This window comes from Carassius gibelio, chromosome B3 (assembly GCF_023724105.1).
Source record: "Carassius gibelio isolate Cgi1373 ecotype wild population from Czech Republic chromosome B3, carGib1.2-hapl.c, whole genome shotgun sequence".
Taxonomy (NCBI): Eukaryota; Metazoa; Chordata; class Actinopteri; order Cypriniformes; family Cyprinidae; genus Carassius; species Carassius gibelio.
In genome coordinates this window covers 32,245,772-32,266,944 of record NC_068398.1, presented here as the reverse complement: position 1 = coordinate 32,266,944, position 21,173 = coordinate 32,245,772, and the positions used below count along the sequence as shown (strand labels likewise).

The 21,173-nt window shown below is 37.3% G+C and overlaps 2 protein-coding genes across 5 annotated transcripts; both read left to right on the top strand.

Moving 5' to 3' along the window:
* The first annotated feature begins 1,564 nt into the window (after positions 1 to 1,564).
* notum1a (notum, palmitoleoyl-protein carboxylesterase a) lies at positions 1,565 to 13,501 on the top strand. 3 transcript variants are annotated; one of them, XR_008153095.1, is made up of 12 exons: positions 1,565 to 2,141; positions 4,567 to 4,619; positions 4,740 to 4,835; positions 4,990 to 5,050; positions 5,153 to 5,211; positions 6,092 to 6,194; positions 6,276 to 6,467; positions 6,786 to 6,883; positions 7,001 to 7,148; positions 7,282 to 7,329; positions 7,529 to 8,207; positions 12,762 to 13,500. XR_008153095.1 is itself a non-coding variant. In XM_052552109.1 (11 exons), the coding sequence occupies exons 1-11, from the start codon at positions 1,786 to 1,788 to the stop codon at positions 12,387 to 12,389; spliced, it is 1,521 nt and encodes a 506-aa protein (XP_052408069.1). In that variant the 5' UTR covers positions 1,565 to 1,785; the 3' UTR covers positions 12,390 to 13,501. The 3 variants fall into 3 exon arrangements, 2 of the variants coding, with proteins under 2 accessions (XP_052408069.1, XP_052408068.1); XM_052552109.1 differs by lacking the exon at positions 7,529 to 8,207 and having other exon boundaries at positions 12,083 to 13,501; XM_052552108.1 differs by lacking the exon at positions 12,762 to 13,500 and having other exon boundaries at positions 7,529 to 8,385.
* Positions 13,502 to 16,772: 3,271 nt separating this feature from the next.
* Positions 16,773 to 19,361, top strand: LOC127953158 (myeloid-associated differentiation marker-like protein 2). 2 transcript variants are annotated; one of them, XM_052552140.1, is made up of 2 exons: positions 16,773 to 17,143; positions 17,308 to 19,361. In XM_052552140.1, the coding sequence occupies exon 2, from the start codon at positions 17,507 to 17,509 to the stop codon at positions 18,416 to 18,418; it is 912 nt and encodes a 303-aa protein (XP_052408100.1). In that variant the 5' UTR covers positions 16,773 to 17,143; positions 17,308 to 17,506; the 3' UTR covers positions 18,419 to 19,361. The 2 variants fall into 2 exon arrangements, with proteins under 2 accessions (XP_052408100.1, XP_052408099.1); XM_052552139.1 differs by having other exon boundaries at positions 16,773 to 17,210.
* Positions 19,362 to 21,173: the final 1,812 nt, after the last annotated feature.

Genomic DNA, 21,173 nt, shown 5'->3' with positions numbered 1-21,173 from the left:
ATGTCAAAATGACATCATGATGGTTACTTCAATACTTCAATACTACAATTGACAGCATACATTCTGTTTCTGTTGTGGAATCAAGCAAATCATCAAGTATTAAGTTATATATTTAGTTTGTTAGTTATTGATTTGCTTTAAAATAATGACATTTCAAATCATTGTAAACGCATGCTAGTACTTTGTTATGCTTGAAGTCGGTTCAAGTTCATTATTTAATCATCAAATTAATGCTATTTATCACCATCATCATAATCATTTATATATTCAGTTTAAGTATCCCAGTACTTTTTGCAGCCAGCGTTGGTCAGACCTACCTATGTGTGTTTGAGTGTTTAATGGTCCATGTGTCTACGTCTGAATGGTCCATGACTGATCTATTCTTCAAGTGTTTAGCATCTGAACAAAGGAGGACTCGAGGTAAGTGACGGAATGAATCGACGCCAATGGGCGAGTTCCCCCGTTTCCACGGCACTGCATGCATAAAAGTGAGAGCAGTGGTCTGAAACAACAGGCTTGTGTAAAGTTAAGTGTCGCCCGTCGCGTTAACACCAGCCACTTGACACCCTTTTATCTCACCGCTCAATGGCCGATTAATGGCCGAAGCAGGAACCCAGCGAACCCCATTACATTAATGCGATGTGTGAAACACTTTAATGAAGACATCACTGTAAAGGCAGAGAGGATTAAATGTCTCGAGTGAATCAAACATAATTCAAATAAGCTAGAAGAATGAATAGATCAGCACAAGCCATGGTGACGATTTGATTGATTGATTGACATTATATATATAACTTAATTTACTCTAGCAAGGAACCATTTAATTTAGCCACAAATGGGCATTCCCTGTAAGTTTTGGTTTCCTTTGTGACTCCAAAGCAGAGGGAAAGTCTGAGGGGGCTTCATACCGACCACAGACTCTCTAAGAAAATTCACGAAAACTTTATACTGACAAAAATACCTGCATAAGTTCGCAGTGACAAAATGAGAAAGAAAATAAAAAAAAAATAAAGAAATTATATATATATATATACAGATGAGCTAACTACACTTTACCTAGTGAAGGAAATTCGTTGCAAAATAAATGTAATATATTTAAATGTTATATTTCATATATAACATTAAGGCATCTAATGATGAATATATAAGTAGCTTATATATACATATAACTAACATAACAAATACGACTTTAATATTATTTAAGAAATATTGCTATTTTATTATTAGGTTAGTAGCCTACCTAACCTAATAATAAAGTAGCCTATATTGTTTTTTATTATCCAAAGCACGAAAGCCGTGTCTTATTCTCACTCTATAAATTCGCGTGGATTAGGAAACAGGCATTTCAATGCCAATAAAAGCTACCACATCAAGTCAAATATCGTAGATCAAAAGGACCAAACTATGGGCATATTTTTTCTTCTTCAATAAATGCAAAGGACAGAAATCAGCGTGACTGGATCACGCCCCGTTTCACTGCCCTCCACGGCGATTGGCCCACGGGGAAGAAAGCGGAGTTAAAACCCGGAGCGCTTAAACACACAGGTATTGAACAGAAGAGCACGCCACGGTCCGTTTAGGAGTTTCATGTCAGTGGAGGAACCTGTCTGTAGAACATTAGAAGAAAGAAAGAAAAAAAACTTAAAGGACTCCAACGTTTTGCACTGAGAAAGCTCACCTGTTCATCCCATTTAAGTCACGTTGTCTTTGTGTATAACTGTTTAGCTTTTGAATTGAATGTAACCGGTTCTGCAGATTTCCAGCACCCTCTCAGGATTTTCAGTGATGGAGTGCAGGCGGCCGCAGAGGAGCGTAAGGGTGCTGGATGTCTTTCACTGGGCTGTGATGCTGCTGAGTCTGACTCAGTCCGGCGCGCTCGGCGCGAGGAAGTTCCGCGGAGGGCGAAACCCGCAGCCGCGGCGAGCGCTCCCCTCCGCTCATTACCGGGACCGCGCGGAAACCACCGAGAGCTTCTCACTGGACTTCACAGCTGTTGAAGAAAACATGGACAATTTCATGACTCAGGTGAAGAACTTGGCGCAGTCCCTCTACCCCTGCTCGGCCCAGAAGCTCGACTACGACATGAAGCTACATTTCCTGGAGAATACATCAGTCACCTGTAACGACGGGACCCCAGCAGGGTAAGAGAGCAAGCCGGTTACAATCAGAAACCACAGGGAACCCAATATTTGGGCATCACAGGCGCATGCAGCATTGCGTCATCCGCGCGCTCAGATTCACACATAGTCTCATCCGTTATTGTTACTAGAATACAATAAAACTTCAACTCGAGCCATCACTGCCATAAACTATCAACTGAAAGATTGTACGTTTTTTTTTTTTTACATAGTCAGAAGAGTCATATTATTCTTATACTGCGGTATTTCAAACTATACGCATAGGCTACTATATTTTAATATTCTAAGATCTTAGAGCGAGTTGCGCAGGTTGAGAAGATTTGGTTGGGAATCATTTGGAGAAATAGTAATACAGTGACAGGTGGGAGGGGTTGGTGCAGAATAAGAGGGGAATATGTGCTTTGATATGATCTATAGTTTACAGTATAGCAATATGACTGCACTGGAGTTGATGGGTAGCTGAAGTAGACATGGCAAATATATAGTAGAAATGCCTGATATCAGTGGCATCTCCAACTGGCTTTTGCAGACTGGTTTTTTATAACTATTGTTTATTTTATTTGATGTTATAACAGAAAAAAAAAACTCAGTTTATTTGTCTAAAAATGTCTGAACAAGTTCAAAACCACCATGAGGGGCACATCGTCCTCAGAGTAATGGTCAATCATTATAGGGTTTCAATGACCAGTTCTGAAACATCAACATTCATCCACCGACACCTTCCAAGTATTGCATTGATTTTCAACTCATTGGTATTTTTGAATGCATTAGTTTTCTGGCATACCTGGTGACTGAAACTCAAGATACTGAGGTCAAAACCACATGAGCTTATTGGCATTGTTTCCCAATCGCTATACACAATTCTTATAAGAGCGGGATATTGGTTCATTGGTTTTATGATATTGTGGCAAGATATCGCTTGGGTTTAGACTACAATATAACTACTATGTTCAACATTTTTTGTTATGTACATTTTTTTAACAATATGAATAATATATTAGGCAGCAGACACATCATTACATGCCATGCCTGAGCCTCTGCTGTATTAAACTGAAATCTTAAGCATTTAAGTTAAAAAGTTAAAATGTAAAAGTGGGGACAGATGTACAGAAGTAGTAAAATTAGATCCAGCTGTGCGTAACTCTTCCTTGCGACAGTACAGCATATATGCCAATGTTGCCAGTGATAAATAATCTATAATTATATAATAACAACAACAATGCTATCTAAAAATAATATAAAATCTTAGAAATCTGTCAATATATCCTGGACCGCATTTCCTTGTTTCACAAGGTCATTTTGGACAGTGTTGCCAAGTATAAGTTTTTCCCACGGAATTGGACTGATTTAACACTGTTGCTGTGGTAAGCTTTTCATTGAAAACAGCGACTCCAATAACATGATAATTTCCCCCTGGAATGCGAATTTTAGCAGGGGAACTCCACTGAAAACATTTTTTTTACTCCCCTGAAATAAATGTTTAACTGGGGCTAGATTTGAGTAGGGATTGGGCGATTCTTGTGAAAACCTGGCAACCCTGATTTTGGGTCTTGATCATACTATTCTCCAGCATCATTGTGTTATAGAGTTCTTTTACGTTTTGCTAGCAGGGAATCAGAGCTGGTATAAACTCTGACTCTGGGAACACGCTCACCGTAGACGCTCTTCAATGCACCAAAGCTGCAATATTTTTTTGGCAGCGGCCTGCGCTCTTTCTCAGATCTGCAGTCACTCAGAGCTTGTAGAGAAGGTCTCCTGTGTGTCGTGTGATATGCTGTTACACATGGATGGACTCCGCTCATGGATCCCCCAGGTTCTCTGGAACTCAAAACCATTCCTACTACCGAAACGAGTTAGGCTTGTCCTAATATTTCTGCATGTAAAACTTAAGTTTCCACGGGCTGGCAGACTTGTAGCCCAACCTTTATAAGTTGTAATGTAATGGAGCATAAATCATTAGTGTGTAAGTACTAGTGGTGAGGTGGACAACAGTGAGAAATGTTCACCATATGCCAAAAATGCGGTCACCAGTGGCATAAATTGAATGCATAATTAAGCTGTCTTTAATTAAGGCCGACTGATTCCCCTCAAAGTAGCAAACTGAACCACAACTATAACTTTTCTCACACAAGTAAAAAAGTTTGAGATAGACTGAGTTTACACAATAGCTGAATGCCCTCTTGTGGATACTGTGAACATTGCATAGAATAATCAAGAGGAAATATTGCATTGTAGCAATTAAATATAAATGTTTTCTGGTATAATTTATAATAAATGAAACTTTAGAGTGCATTTTGACCCACTTATAAGACTTAAGTATGTTTTAATGTGTAATTTCAAAATAACTTGTGTTGAAATGTGGTTAAAGTTTACCGTTGAATGTATTGACAAAAATGTACGTTTAATGTAATTATCTGCTTTATTGCAGGTACTATCTGAAGGAGTCCAAAGGAAGCAGAAGATGGTTAATATTTCTGGAGGGTAAGTGTGAAGCGTTCATTTATTAGAATAACTTCGGGAGCGTTCAGTCTTTTTTTTTTTTTTGCATCATTGTGTGTATCTGTCAGGAAGATCGTGTAAGACAGTCGTCTCTCTCTGCAGGTGGCTGGTACTGCTTCAACAAAGAGAACTGTAACAGCAGATACGAGACCATGAGGAGGCTCATGAGCTCCTCCAGTTGGCCACAAACTAAGACAGGTTAGAAATGCCAACTCAAACTCCATTTCTAATAATATCACTATGAAGGTTTATTCACTTGGCACAATAAAATGCAAAACTTTTAAATTAGATTATTCAAATTTCTGTTATTTTGTTTAATTACATAATATGCATGTCTTTATTTTAACTTTAGGCACAGGAATACTGTCTTCGCTTCCAGAGGAAAACCCACACTGGTGGAACGCCAACATGGTGTGAGTATCTCAGTATAAATGTTTGTGAAAATGAGGGTGATTTCATAAAGGTTATTTTGGCATGGTTTTGGACCTGATATCTTTGTGTTTATCACTTTTTAGGTTCATCCCATATTGCTCAAGTGATGTATGGAGTGGAGCCACACCAAAAACTGATCAAAGTAAGACTCCTCACCTAACAGATGATACATTCACTACTATGGTATGCACAGCTTACAATGCACAGATGAAATGTCCCTTTAATTTGAGAGAAAAATAATGTAAAAAAAAAAGTATAATAATAATAGGTTTTGACATTATTTATAGGTAACTGCTATGTATAAAAGTTTTTTTTTTCATTCAGAATATTCTCATTATGCTGTAGAACAATCCTGTAGATTTCATGCCAATTCAAGTGTAAATTCATGAAATGTATTCATTATAATATAATTTGTAATTAAAATGTATTTACGGAATATGACAAGAATAATCAATAAGATATTTTCACTATTATAATCATATCATTACTATAATTTAATGCAGTCTTTCTCTAGTGGTCTCAGACGTATTTGGTCTCAGTGAATATATATATATATATATATATATATATATATATATATATATATATATATATATGGTTTTTTATATGTATTAATGTGGCAGCAAAGCTGAATTTTCAACATCATTACTCCAGTCTTCAGTTTTACATGATTCTTCAGAAACCATTGTAATAAGTTGATTTGTTGCTCAAGAAACATTTCTCATTATTATCAGTGTTGAAAATAGAAACCAAGATTGGAGGTTTTTGGAGGATAATTTGACAAAAAAAACAAAAAAAGTATAAATGCTCATAATTTGCATCAATGCATTATCACTGAATAAAAGTTATAATATAAATAAATAAAAATCATAATGACCCAAAACGTTTCATTATAATATCAAAGTATCAATATATCACCACTTGATACTATCACAGTATGGCAGTCCAAGCTTACGTAAGTTAGTTAGCAATAGCTCTAATTAACTTGTTTTGTTTTGTTTGTTTGTTTTTATTATGTGTAGATGACTATGCGTTCATGGGTTCACTGATCATAAAGGAAGTTGTAAAGGATCTGCTAACAAAGGGTCTGGACAATGCTAAGATACTGCTGTTAGCTGGAAGCAGGTGAGTCCACATTGCAGACGATGGTTTCTGAGTGTGTTGTGCCTGACTGATGTTGACTGAATGTATACGTCTTGTCCACAGCGCGGGTGGCACTGGGGTGTTGCTGAACGTGGACCCAGTGTCTGAGCTCCTGGAGGAGTTGGGTCACGCAAACATTCAGGTCAGGGGTTTGTCCGACTCTGGCTGGTTCTTGGACAACAAACAATACCGCTGCACTGACTGCGTGGACCCCATCAACTGTGCCCCCACAGAGGTCATCAAGAGAGGAATCAAGTAAGAACATTACATTTCTTATTACCGTATAAAAAAATGTTTTCACAAATCGCATTGGATATTTAATTTGCTGTGAACAGTCTTCCATATACCAATAGCATTTCATGATTAATTTTTTCTTCACATACAGTTACCGTTACAATTACATTCATTTCGCAATCCGTCCCTTTGCGCCACCTGGCGGTAGTTTCGCGAATGATTTTAACACGCGACTGAATTACAGATACGCTAATTACAGCGGCGGTAATGCCCAGATAGGCTGGCCACCTACTGTACATGTGAACTTGACTGAATGAATCTATCTTTTTTTTTTGACAGATACTGGGGCGGTGTGGTACCTGAGCGATGCCGGCAGGCTTACGAAGGAAAAGAATGGAACTGCTTCTTTGGATATAAAGTTTATCCTACCATTAAACGTGAGTATAGGACATAATATGCACCAGCCACAGCCAGACACATTCAACTAGTTCATTCCAGACACTGTTGAGTTTGGTTACTTTTTGTTAACCCAGTTTAATGTTTCATTGTCACAGGCCCTGTGTTCATAGTGCAGTGGCTTTTCGATGAAGCCCAGCTAACAGTAGACAACATTCATCTTACGGGACAGCCCGTCCAAGAGGGCCAATGGCGTTATATTCAGAATCTGGGTACTGAACTGAGGAACACTCTAAAGGATGTCCCGTAAGTTTGACATGTCCTTCAAAGACTCTTACTGTGAACAAAGCATTAATTTTATTTATTTTTTTTATTTTAATTTTTGACGTGAATACCTTTTTCTTTTCTTTTTTTCTAATGCTCTACTTTTTACCTCCAGTGCCATGTTTGCTCCGGCTTGCCTTTCGCATGAATTCATAACAAGAAAGTAAGTGATCTCTTTGAATTTTGTATATCTCAACTACTTCAGGAGTATATGTATACTGTATCTGACCACTTTTCTAGTTATTTAAATTAAGTTCAAATAGTTATTTCCCCATTAGCATAAATTATGCCTTTGTTCATTTCCATTAATGACATGAATGGGATGCTTATTGACTGGCTCTTCCTTCTTGTGTTTGTTGTAGTTACTGGACTGATGTTCAAGTCAAAGGCACATCTCTACCCAGAGCGCTCCACTGCTGGGACCGCAGTCTACAAGAAAACAGCCGAAATAATAAATCCCCTCCCAAAGGCTGCCCTGTGCACTTGATCGACAGCTGTCCGTGGCCTCACTGCAACCCAACGTGCCCAACGATCCGGGATCAGTCAACGGGACAGGAGATGAACGTTATCCAGTTCCTCATGCACATGGGCTTTGACGTGCAGAAGATGGCCCATCAGCAGGGCATGGACCCAAGCAAGCTACTGGGCATGCTCAGCAGCGGCAGCTAAATACCATGGAGGAACTCGCTCCCGGTTGGGACCATGCTTCCCATCAGTCCGTTTGATACCTCCAACCCCATACCCCCTTTACCCACCTCAGCTTTGACCTCAGGCTGAGCCTGCCTTTAGTCGGGGCTCTGTGCCAAATCTCTTGGGGCTTCCATCTCCAAATCCCCTCAGTTGGTTTCATTTGGTGTCCAGTTTGCTCCAGTATATACTATTATCACTGAGCAGCTTGGAGATGGTGGAGACGCCCAGATTTGGAATGGAGCTCTTGTCAGATCCACCTCAGTTAAACCATGGGCTGCTGACTGTTAAAAACTGATCCCAACACAACACAGTACCAGTGAAAGTACTGAAGAACCATTTAACCAGGACAAGGTACACCAGCATCTTTGCTCTTAATTTATCTTTTGGTCATAAAAGTATCACGAATGTAATCCATTTTTACGGATCTTCAGCATTGTTGTTTGCTTTGTGTTTTTTAATTTTTTTTTTTTACCAATATATTTAGTCACAAGTTTATTAGAGTTATTATATTTCCATTCAGAGGAAGAAAATACAGAGAACAGAGATTATCGATTACAGAGTTTATAATCTGTATCACAGATTATAGAGTTTATGAAGTACATGTAAAATATATAGATATACTCAAGAATCTTAAAAACAGACATTTCCGAACAGACAGACACTGGATCACCTGCTCTAAACCCAACTCCATTCTCTGGGTATGACTAAGTTGTAATAAAAGAAATATATACTATTAATAGTGTTTTAAGGAATAGTATTAGCCTTATAGTAAATTATGTTACCATTTACTATCTCCCATGCCATTCCAAACAATTATTTATTTATTTAGTAAAACACAACTGGGTAGCTTCTCAAACATGCCCAAGCTTCTGTTTTTGATACCGTCAAAGTTTATGGTCATTTGTTCTGCCAAAGACCATAAAAACATAATGTCACCATAAAAGTATCATATTATTCCATATGATCCTTACAATACAGAGTTCTGGCATGAAACTCTAGATGGTGCAGTTCAATAGTTCTAAATCAATCTCAACAAATGACATCATTATCACATGGCACAGCTGATTGGTTCTCTCCTGTGTCAGCAGGCAGTATGTACAACATTCAAATATGTGACTACTGCTTGCTGTAGCAGTTCGCAACGTGCTTCCAAAACCCTCCACCTTCCCCAGCTCCACCTGTATAGATCTTCTACGAGGGGATTCGTGTTTGCTATATGGGGTTATTTCATGTGTAATATTTGCAGCAGCAATATTTCTTACATGCTCACAGAAGCATGTTGTGAATGTATTAGCAGTAGCAAGTCTCGGTACTTGCTCTGTCGCAACGACAGCATAGCAGATCTATTCCTTCAAGACCAAACACATTAGCATTGTCATGTACATTACTCTGGCAATCCCTCAGATAGAAGTCATGACAGAACTATATTATGATCACATGGACTTTTTTTTTTTTTTAAGAATTCTGAAGCAGTATACATCCATTCGTGCTTCTATACAAAAACAGAAGTTTGGATGTTGTTGAACATTCTTAAACTACATGAGGGTGAGTAAATGATGTCAGAATTTTTAGGTGAGCTATTTCTCTATGGTACCAAGTGTATAGATGCTCACACATCCTGGATGAAATGCTAATTCCAGAAAACTCATCCTACTTTTCATAGTCACATTCCAGTCACACGTTAACCTGAATGTGACCCTGCTACTCAGGTCGGTCTCTATGCCTTCTTGGTGTACTTTCAGTTGAACTCATTCACATTGTATTAAAATGGGGATTTCACTCATTTCACTCTGTATCAACTCGTGGGACATCTTTTTCTTAGTGTCTTAATGGAAAAATAAGCAAAATTACACTGTTTGAGTGCTATTCCCATTTGTGTAATAAACCACCATTGTACTGACTTTAAGGCGATTGATCACAGTTTTATCAATGCAAATTCTGACTCGATTGGGAGAGGGTGTTGTGCTCTTTATTTATGTATAGTTTTTCTTTACAGCTGACTCCTTTGTGGGTACTTCTGTCAAATGAAGTCACTCTAGACTGTTAAAATGTTTAATATAAAAATACTATTTTAATATAACTTTTTTGTAGCGGTCTCATAAAAATAATAAAAACAAATAAATAAAATAAATAAATAAAACTAAAACAACAGAGATGTGAAGGTATTGCTAAATGCTACTTTGTTCTGTAACACATTTTTTTTTTTTTTTTTTTTTTTACAAAAACTCAATCTACATTGGTAAGTTGCATATTTATTTTATGTAAGTCATATTTATAATGCTATTTTCACAGAGAAGTGATTCTTTGTAAATTGTAAATAATGCTGTTATTTCTTGTGTTGAATGCATGTATGTTTCCATGAGAGAACACATTACAGTTACTTTAAAGAAATGTTCAGTATTGCTTATTCATTTTTAGACACATTTAAAGCCTCACTGCCGACCTCATGGAGTTACTGAATTAACCATGATACTTTAACATCAATCATCTATCAGGAATTGATTGGAGGGTCAGATGTGACTTTAAGACCAATACTGGGGATAATGAATTGTAATCAGATAACTTTTTGCAAGTAACTAGTGAAGTAAAACATTTTTAATTTCAGAAAAGGAAATATCAGATCCCCCCCCCCTCCCCATGATAAATTGGGAGTGCAGAGGCGCAGTGTGTCCTGTATAAACATGATTGTAAATGCAGTTCTAGACTAAATGTGAACATGCATTTACTCATCTCACCTGCACAAAAACAGATTCAGTATTCATCAAAACAGTTAAATGCAAACTTAGAATATGCAGAACCTGCAATAATTAAAAATGCTAAATAACACAAATATGCTTCAAGAATTTAATCCATTTTACTATCAAATTGACTTGTTGCTGACCTTCAATGAACCAATTCAACCATAATAAGTAAAAATGACTTTAGATAAACATAACATCCGTGTTTCTTTTTTATTGCTGAAGAGTGTTGAACTTTCTTCTCCTTTGTCCTATTCTTAATGCAATGTGAGCACATATTAAAGGTTTGTTTGAGCTGCTCTCTCTATTGTACAGATGTGAATTTACATTTCCTTTAGCCTGAGGCTTATTCATTTCACTTTTAGTGTGAAAGGACTTTTACATTTGTCAAAAATATATATATTTATATTAAAAACAAAACAAGCAAACCCAGCTCAACTTTAGAAAGTTATGCAAAAGTAACAATACATTAGAAAAGTAACCAAGTAATGTAATGAGTTATGTAATGAGTAAAGACTTTTTAGGGAAATAAAACAGTATTGTAATGCACACGCACACACACACACACACACAATCTGTGCAACTATAAGTATTTTAAAGGTACATACTATTAACTGGATTATACATTTATAGCCTTAGTGCCAACTGGATGTTGTTGTTGTTGTTTACCCTGTCAAAAACAGCTCTTTTCAGAGCAACTCGTTTTGTTGCATGCTGCTTTAAATGCAAATTAGCTCTGCTGACCCCTCCCCTCTCTTCTGTGGGGTTAAACTTGCTAACTAGCACATTATTAGGACAGGCAATTAGTAAAGATTCATAAATAAATAAAAATGATACTCACAAATTATTTGTGCGAACATAGATGTATTTAGTTAGAACCAGGTTGCATTCCCTTCAAAAACAAATGTAATCCACTGCGTCTTCAGCGGCTAAGATGACGGGAGTAAATGAAGACTGCTATGTTCATTATTACATCCTAACAACAAAGCACCTTATCCCTTAGGAGACATTCTTACATCTGCTCCAGTGTCGAAACAATGGAAGGACTGTTGACAGCTCACTCAGGGTGGTCTTAGGTAAAACGCTAGTGTAAATCAACAATCGTGAGAGCCACCAGGGTCTGTGTGACATCACACAGCCAAGCATCTGAGAACAGCTTGATTTGAGAAAAGGGTTAATATTCATTTGAATTATAAAAAACACAGGGTGTATTTTTATCATTATAGGGTGGATGTGTACACACACAGCCAACACACATTTATGTTCACATGAATTCATAACAAGAAAGTAAGTGATCTCTTTGAATTTTGTATATCTCAACTACTTCAGGAGTATATATATATACTGTATTTGACCACTTTTCTAGTTATTTAAATTAAGTTCAAATAGTTATTTCCCCATTAGCATAAATTATGCCTTTGTTCATTTCCATTAATGACATGAATGGGATGCTTATTGACTGGCTCTTCCTTCTTGTGTTTGTTGTAGTTACTGGACTGATGTTCAAGTCAAAGGCACATCTCTACCCAGAGCTCTCCACTGCTGGGACCGCAGTCTACAAGAAAACAGCCGAAATAATAAATCCCCTCCCAAAGGCTGCCCTGTGCACTTGATCGACAGCTGTCCGTGGCCTCACTGCAACCCAACGTGCCCAACGATCCGGGATCAGTCAACGGGACAGGAGATGAACGTTATCCAGTTCCTCATGCACATGGGCTTTGACGTGCAGAAGATGGCCCATCAGCAGGGCATGGACCCAAGCAAGCTACTGGGCATGCTCAGCAGCGGCAGCTAAATACCATGGAGGAACTCGCTCCCGGTTGGGACCATGCTTCCCATCAGTCCGTTTGATACCTCCAACCCCATACCCCCTTTACCCACCTCAGCTTTGACCTCAGGCTGAGCCTGCCTTTAGTCGGGGCTCTGTGCCAAATCTCTTGGGGCTTCCATCTCCAAATCCCCTCAGTTGGTTTCAGTTGGTGTCCAGTTTGCTCCAGTATATACTATTATCACTGAGCAGCTTGGAGATGGTGGAGACGCCCAGATTTGGAATGGAGCTCTTGTCAGATCCACCTCAGTTAAACCATGGGCTGCTGACTGTTAAAAACTGATCCCAACACAACACAGTACCAGTGACAGTACTGAAGAACCATTTAACCAGGACAAGGTACACCAGCATCTTTGCTCTTAATTTATCTTTTGGTCATAAAAGTATCACGAATGTAATCCATTTTTACGGATCTTCAGCATTGTTGTTTGCTTTGTGTTTTTTAATGTCTTTTTTTTACCAATATATTTAGTCACAAGTTTATTAGAGTTATTATATGTCCATTCAGAGGAAGAAAATACAGAGATTGAGAGAACAGAGATTATCGATTACAGAGTTTATAATCTGTATCACAGATTATAGAGTTTATGAAGTACATGTAAAATATATAGATATACTCAAGAATCTTAAAAACAGACATTTCCGAACAGACAGACACTGGATCACCTGCTCTAAACCCAACTCCATTCTCTGGGTATGACTAAGTTGTAATAAAAGAAATATATACTATTAATAGTGTTTTAAGGAATAGTATTAGCCTTATAGTAAATTATGTTACCATTTACTATCTCCCATGCCATTCCAAACAATTATTTATTTATTTAGTAAAACACAACTGGGTAGCTTCTCAAACATGCCCAAGCTTCTGTTTTTGATACCGTCAAAGTTTATGGTCATTTGTTCTGCCAAAGACCATAAAAACATAATGTCATCATAAAAGTATCATATTATTCCATATGATCCTTACAATACAGAGTTCTGGCATGAAACTCTAGATGGTGCAGTTCAATAGTTCTAAATCAATCTCAACAAATGACATCATTATCACATGGCACAGCTGATTGGTTCTCTCCTGTGTCAGCAGGCAGTATGTACAACATTCAAATATGTGACTACTGCTTGCTGTAGCAGTTCGCAACGTGCTTCCAAAACCCTCCACCTTGCCCAGCTCCACCTGTATAGATCTGCTACGAGGGGATTCGTGTTTGCTATATGGGGTTATTTCATGTGTAATATTTGCAGCAGCAATATTTCTTACATGCTCACAGAAGCATGTTGTGAATGTATTAGCAGTAGCAAGTCTCGGTACTTGCTCTGTCGCAACGACAGCATAGCAGATCTATTCCTTCAAGACCAAACACATTAACATTGTCATGTACATTACTCTGGCAATCCCTCAGACAGAAGTCATGACAGAACTATATTATGATCACATGGAGTATTTTTTTTTTTAAGAATTCTGAAGCAGTATACATCCATTCGTGCTTCTATACAAAAACAGAAGTTTGGATGTTGTTGAACATTCTTAAACTACATGAGGGTGAGTAAATGATTTCAGAATTTTTAGGTGAGCTATTTCTCTATGGTACCAAGTGTATAGATGCTCACACATCCTGGATGAAATGCTAATTCCAGAAAACTCATCCTACTTTTCATAGTCACATTCCAGTCACAAGTTAACTTGAATGTGACCCTGCTACTCAGGTCGGTCTCTATGCCTTCTTGGTGTACTTTCAGTTGAACTCATTCACATTGTATTAAAATGGGGATTTCACTCATTTCACTCTGTATCAACTCGTGGGACATCTTTTTCTTAGTGTCTTAATGGAAAAATAAGCAAAATTACACTGTTTGAGTGCTATTCCCATTTGTGTAATAAACCACCATTGTACTGACTTTAAGGCGATTGATCACAGTTTTATCAATGCAAATTCTGACTCGATTGGGAGAGGGTGTTGTGCTCTTTATTTATGTATAGTTTTTCTTTACAGCTGACTCCTTTGTGGGTACTTCTGTCAAATGAAGTCACTCTAGACTGTTAAAATGTTTAATATAAAAATACTATTTTTAATATAACTTTTTTGTAGCGGTCTCATGAAAATAATAAAAACATAAATCAAAAAAATAAATAAAACTAAAACAACAGAGATGTGAAGGTATTGCTAAATGCTACTTTGTTCTGTAACACATTTTTTTTTTTTTTTTTTTTTTTACAAAAACTCAATCTACATTGGTAAGTTGCATATTTATTTTATGTAAGTCATATTTATAATGCTATTTTCACAGAGAAGTGATTCTTTGTAAATTGTAAATAATGCTGTTATTTCTTGTGTTGAATGCATGTATGTTTCCATGAGAGAACACATTACAGTTACTTTAAAGAAATGTTCAGTATTGCTTATTCATTTTTAGACACATTTAAAGCCTCACTGCCGACCTCATGGAGTTACTGAATTAACCATGATACTTTAACATCAATCATCTATCAGGAATTGATTGGAGGGTCAGATGTGACTTTAAGACCAATACTGGGGATAATGAATTGTAATCAGATAACTTTTTGCAAGTAACTAGTGAAGTAAAACATTTTTAATTTCAGAAAAGGAAATATCAGATCCCCCCCCCCCTCCCCATGATAAATTGGGAGTGCAGAGGCGCAGTGTGTCCTGTATAAACATGATTGTAAATGCAGTTCTAGACTAAATGTGAACATGCATTTACTCATCTCACCTGCACAAAAACAGATTCAGTATTCATCAAAACAGTTAAATGCAAACTTAGAATATGCAGAACCTGCAATAATTAAAAATGCTAAATAACACAAATATGCTTCAAGAATTTAATCCATTTTACTATCAAATTGACTTGTTGCTGACCTTCAATGAACCAATTCAACCATAATAAGTAAAAATGACTTTAGATAAACATAACATCCGTGTTTCTTTTTTATTGCTGAAGAGTGTTGAACTTTCTTCTCCTTTGTCCTATTCTTAATGCAATGTGAGCACATATTAAAGGTTTGTTTGAGCTGCTCTCTCTATTGTACAGATGTGAATTTACATTTCCTTTAGCCTGAGGCTTATTCATTTCACTTTTAGTGTGAAAGGACTTTTACATTTGTCAAAAATATATATATTTATATTAAAAACAAAACAAGCAAGCCCAGCTCAACTTTAGAAAGTTATGCAAAAGTAACAATACATTAGAAAAGTAACCATGTAATGAGTAATGTAATGAGTAAAGACTTTTTAGGGAAATAAAACAGTATTGTAATGCACACGCACACGCACACACACACACACACACACACAATCTGTGCAACTATAAGTATTTTAAAGGTACATACTATTAACTGGATTATACATTTATAGCCTTAGTGCCAACTGGATGTTGTTGTTGTTGTTTACCCTGTCAAAAACAGCTCTTTTCAGAGCAACTCGTTTTGTTGCATGCTGCTTTAAATGCAAATTAGCTCTGCTGACCCCTCCCCTCTCTTCTGTGGGGTTAAACTTGCTAACTAGCACATTATTAGGACAGGCAATTAGTAAAGATTCATAAATAAATAAAAATGATACTCACAAATTATTTGTGCGAACATAGATGTATTTAGTTAGAACCAGGTTGCATTCCCTTCAAAAACAAATGTAATCCACTGCGTCTTCAGCGGCTAAGATGACGGGAGTAAATGAAGACTGCTATGTTCATTATTACATCCTAACAACAAAGCACCTTATCCCTTAGGAGACATTCTTACATCTGCTCCAGTGTCGAAACAATGGAAGGACTGTTGACAGCTCACTCAGGGTGGTCTTAGGTAAAACGCTAGTGTAAATCAACAATCGTGAGAGCCACCAGGGTCTGTGTGACATCACACAGCCAAGCATCTGAGAACAGCTTGATTTGAGAAAAGGGTTAATATTCATTTGAATTATAAAAAACACAGGGTGGATTTTTATCATTATAGGGTGGATGTGTACACACACAGCCAACACACATTTATGTTCAAATGACATGTCAAAGTGAATTTTGTATCCAATGACCCCTTTAAGAAACTATGAAAATCTACTTATTAATTAAAAAAATTAAGAAATTCAGAAAAATACAAAAATAATTATCACTAAAGAAAATAAAGAGAGAAACTGACAAGCCATTTTTCATCTGCTCTTAATCTGGCGCCATTACATTGCACTTTTTTCTTTGAGCCTGATAGATGTGCCATGGCCTACTCCTTGTAACAGTCCCTAAATAGCTCACACACATACACACACAGTTTGCAACCATATGAAACAAGACTCCCTGCCCTGTTGCTTGACGCAGACATTTGGATTCCCACCCCATTCCACAGTGGAATATAGGGCTCTATTTATAGGGCTGGTGGAGCTCCTGGCCCTGAGCTCGGCAAAACGCACTCATTAAAACACTTTCCCAAGTACACTTCAACTCAAAGCCCAGCGCTCGCCAGTGTGTGTGAGAGTGGAAACCGTGCTAGTGAGAGTAAGAAATCAGAGAAGGTAATCAGTGTTAAAAGAAGAAGAAAGTTTGAAGAAACTGGAGAAGAAGAAACCGGATTCCATCGCATGTGGAATATTTACTGGATCTTGCTAATCTTGATAAGAAGAGATACTTTGGCTAAAGCAGCATCTTAAAGGTTGACTTGTGTGGAACTTCTTGAGGTCACCATCAGCTGACGAATACCACAGAACAAGACCTGCGAGGATTAGGTGACTATGTAAAGACTCAAGCTGTAAGGTGTCCTAGAGAGCCATTGACTGGAATTGGGAACTTTATGTAAATAACAGCAATGATTTGAATTTAACAGCCAATTCTCTTTTGGTCATTCTATTGCTTTTGCTATAGTCTTTTGTCTTCAAATTCCTCTTCACAGAGACACCATACAGAGTTTTTACTGTAATCCGATCCTACACACTCTCCAGTAATTATAAAGCAGAGCTGGGAAGCAGTAAAGGAGGTTTGTCATTAAGGCTGGCTAAATAAAGAGGCAGGCAAAGGGCAAGGTTTGTGGATTGGGCCGTGGAAGTGCAGTGACACTCATCTGATTCACCGAGGTCCACCCAAAGCTTCCCATGGACCCCAAAGGAGGCCATTATCTAAACAGGGCAGCAGTACTGTCTGGAGTCGGCGCTGCCCGGATGTGCCAGCTGCTTCTAGGTTGCACCACCATGGCCTTGGTGGCCCACAGTGCAGGTTTCAGTGCCACCTACGGGACCTACTGCATGTTCGTCTGGTGTTTCTGCTTTGCCGTCACACTGGTGGTCTTCACTCTGGACGTGACGAGGCTACACGGGTGTATGCCCATCTCCTGGGACAACTTCACTGTGGCCTTCTCCATGTTGGCCACTCTCATGTATGTCACGGCTTCGATAGTCTACCCCGTCTACTTCCTCAGGTCCGAGTGCGCATCCGAGGGCTGCGAGGTGCGCAACTATCGCATCGCCGTCACCGTCTGCTCCAGCGTCTGCTGCTTCGCCTACGGGGCCGAGGTGTTTATCACACGGGCCAAGCCGGGCCACGTGGTCGGCTACATGGCCACTGTGTCAGGTCTGCTCAAGGTGGTCCAAGCCTTCATAGCCTGCATCATCTTCGGCGCTCTGGCCAATGACAGTGAATATAACCGCCACATCCCTACTCAGTACTGCGTGGTGGTCTACAGCCTGTGCTTCGCTGTAACTGTGGTGGTGGTGGCCCTGACTGTCTCGGGGAGAACGTCTTCACTGCGCTTCCCTTTTGACCGCTTTGTGGTCATCTACACCTTTCTTGCAATGCTGCTGTATCTGAGTGCTGCTGTGGTCTGGCCGGTTTTTAGTTTTGATAAGAAGTATGGCACCCCGGGGCGACCAAAAGACTGTCCGAGAGGAAAGTGCCCATGGGACAGCAAGCTGGTGATCGCCGTGTTCACTTGTGCCAACCTGGTGCTGTACTTCACCGATCTGGTTTACTCTCAAAGAATACGATTTGTCTCACATTCAGCTGCGTAAGACCAGCTCATCTCCAGAATGGTGGACATATGAATACTGGAAACAAGGCTTGAAAATGTTGTGACATACAGCCATGTTAGTAAAGTACAGCAGTGTGTACTTGTAGAGTTTTAAAATACTCTGGATTTTTGTAATTTTGTTGATTAGAATGAACATGTCTAGACTTTCCAACTGCAATTCTTACTCCAATTGATTTTTTTTTCTTTGTGTTACTTGGTAAAGTTTTTACTTTAGAATGAAATCAAAGCAAGCTTAGACTCTATTCCAATGTACCAACTGACCTCTCTGACAATATCTCTCCTCAATTCATTGACACTGTAAGACTTAAATGGATAGTTCAACAAAACATGTACATTCTGCCATTGTTTACTTTTTATTCGATTTAAACTTTATTACTTCTGTAGAACACAAAGGAAGATATTCTGAAAATGTTTTGGTGATTGTATTGGACAAAAACATTATATTATGTTCTACAGAAATTCATAGAGTTTAGGGATGACATGAGGGTGGGTAAAAGATGACATATTATTTTAAACTATACCTTCAAGTATGTTTTTTGTTGTTGCTGTTGTTGTTTTTATAATTTCATGCATATGATGTTATAGGTTATATGTCCCAATATCATTATTATTATTATTACTGTTATTACTATTATTATTATCATTATCATTCGATTACTAATAGGGTAATGCTTATATCTGGAAATTATAATTTCTAACACAGACTTGGTCAGCTGCTTATCCAAACAAGAGAGATCTGGGACCTCTGACTAAAAGAAGAGTATCATTTTATTTTCTTTTATTTTAGCCCAGAAAGTAATCTCTGCATATCTGGTCAACGTACCAAGACTCCAATAAAAGTTCAGATTATTATTATTATTTTTTTATAGCATGTGACAATATATTGTTACTTATTTCCAATGCATTAAAATAAATCAAAATATGTTGGTATTTAAACTGCATTCTTTTGTGCCCATATCAGTTTCTTTCTTTTTTTCAAAACTTTCTTTATTTTTTTTAATTATATATCAATGATATATCTTCACTGTTTGCAACTTAGCATACAATTCAAATATAAAATATATTTGAAATGTATGCTAAGTTGCAAACAGTGAATATCATTGATATATAATTTAAAAAAAAAAAAAGAAAGAAAGAAACACACACACACACACACACACACACACACACACACACACACACACATATATAGGTTTTAATTTGTATATATGTTGTTGAATATGAACATCTGAACATTTAAAACATCCAAAGAAACAACAGAGTATCTGCTTGTAAACAAAAATAAAGAAATAACATTTTGAACCAAAAGCTGAAAAAAGACTATGAACTGGATAATCAAAACGTTAATGGAATCGATCGACACCCCATGACTGCAGTTATTATCTATTCATCGGTCAATATTTTATTCCATAACGTTACAGTTTTGATGCTGTCTGATGATCGTGTTGCATGTGCTAGTATCTGGTGTTTCTTTTTTCTTCTAGTGATGTGTCGTTCTTTAACGATTCATTCATTTTGAATGTGACTCGGGAAGAACGAGTCATCTCGGGAGTGATATAAGCATGTTAAGTGATTCAGGAACGACTCGACCCGAAGACTCATGAACTAATCATTTCTCTTTCCGGCTCGGACTGCATTGGTAGCGCATGGGTCTGCCACGAGATTAAGGCATGACTTGAACCCGAAGACTTGTCAGACAAGAGGTGAGGTCACAGACTGAAGACCCAGGTAAACAATGAATTTATCTTTTCTGTTCATTATTGCATTTTAGTTTTGTATTGTTTGTAGTGTGATCAACGTTTGCATAGGCACTAGATTTGCTGGGGAAGTAACACATTACATTTTAATTACATTTTGCTAAAATGAAAAAAAAAAAAGACTCGAACAAAGATTCGTTCATTTTGCTGAACGCGACTCAAAAGTCAGAGTCGGTAAAATGATCCGAACTTCCCATCACTATTTACTTCCTCACTTGTGTTTTTGTGGAAATTCTGTGCAGAAGATCTGTACTAGTGCCCTCTTCCTTATAATAATGAAGAGTTTAAGTTATTAGATAAACAATCTTTAAAATATTTTTTTAGCCTTATGATTCAAAGTCTTTGATACATTTCTTTAACTCCTATAAGATTCCCAGTCTTCATTTGTTCTGTCTTTAGGAATTTAGCTCAGGCCTCGTCTCTCGGTTAAAAAAGACCTACAAGTTCAGCATTTATCCAAGGAAAATGTTTTCTCTTGACTTGTGAATTTTTTTATTTTGATATAATAAAGAGTTGAAAAATAACACCTATAACACAGTAACACCTGATTAGTGTAAGTTACTTTCAAGACTTCATTCAGTTTTAACTGCAGACATAACAAGTGTGATCCAAAAACCAAGAAGAGTTTAATTTTAATGTACAAAAATAAATAAAATAAAAAAATAAATATAAATAAAAATGAAAAAATAATTTTAATATGGGGGGGGGATGTGACTCATAAACATTTTATAAATATTTGATAGTATCATAAAACTCTGAATAAAAATCTGAAAATAGTATTAAACCAAAACATATTATATAGATTTTCCTGAAAAAAAGGAAAAGGGCGTAGACTTTAAGAAATTTTAATGGGGGAAAATAGCTCATAAAAAGTGTATAGATATTACATAATATCATAAAGTCTCCTCAGAATTATAAATAATAAACAACGAATATTATTTAACGAGAATATATTATTAATACATTTTATTGAGAAAA

Excerpts from the sequence above, each read along its gene's own strand:
- notum1a (XM_052552109.1), top strand. The coding sequence starts at position 1,786 with ATGGAGTGCAGGCGGCCGCAGAGGAGCGTAAGGGTGCTGGATGTCTTT. Across the intron at positions 6,195-6,275 it reads CTGCTGTTAGCTGGAAGCAG|CGCGGGTGGCACTGGGGTGT; the intron begins GTGAGTCCACAT and ends TCTTGTCCACAG. Across the intron at positions 7,149-7,281 it reads AACACTCTAAAGGATGTCCC|TGCCATGTTTGCTCCGGCTT; the intron begins GTAAGTTTGACA and ends TTTTACCTCCAG.
- LOC127953158 (XM_052552140.1), top strand. The coding sequence starts at position 17,507 with ATGGACCCCAAAGGAGGCCATTATCTAAACAGGGCAGCAGTACTGTCT.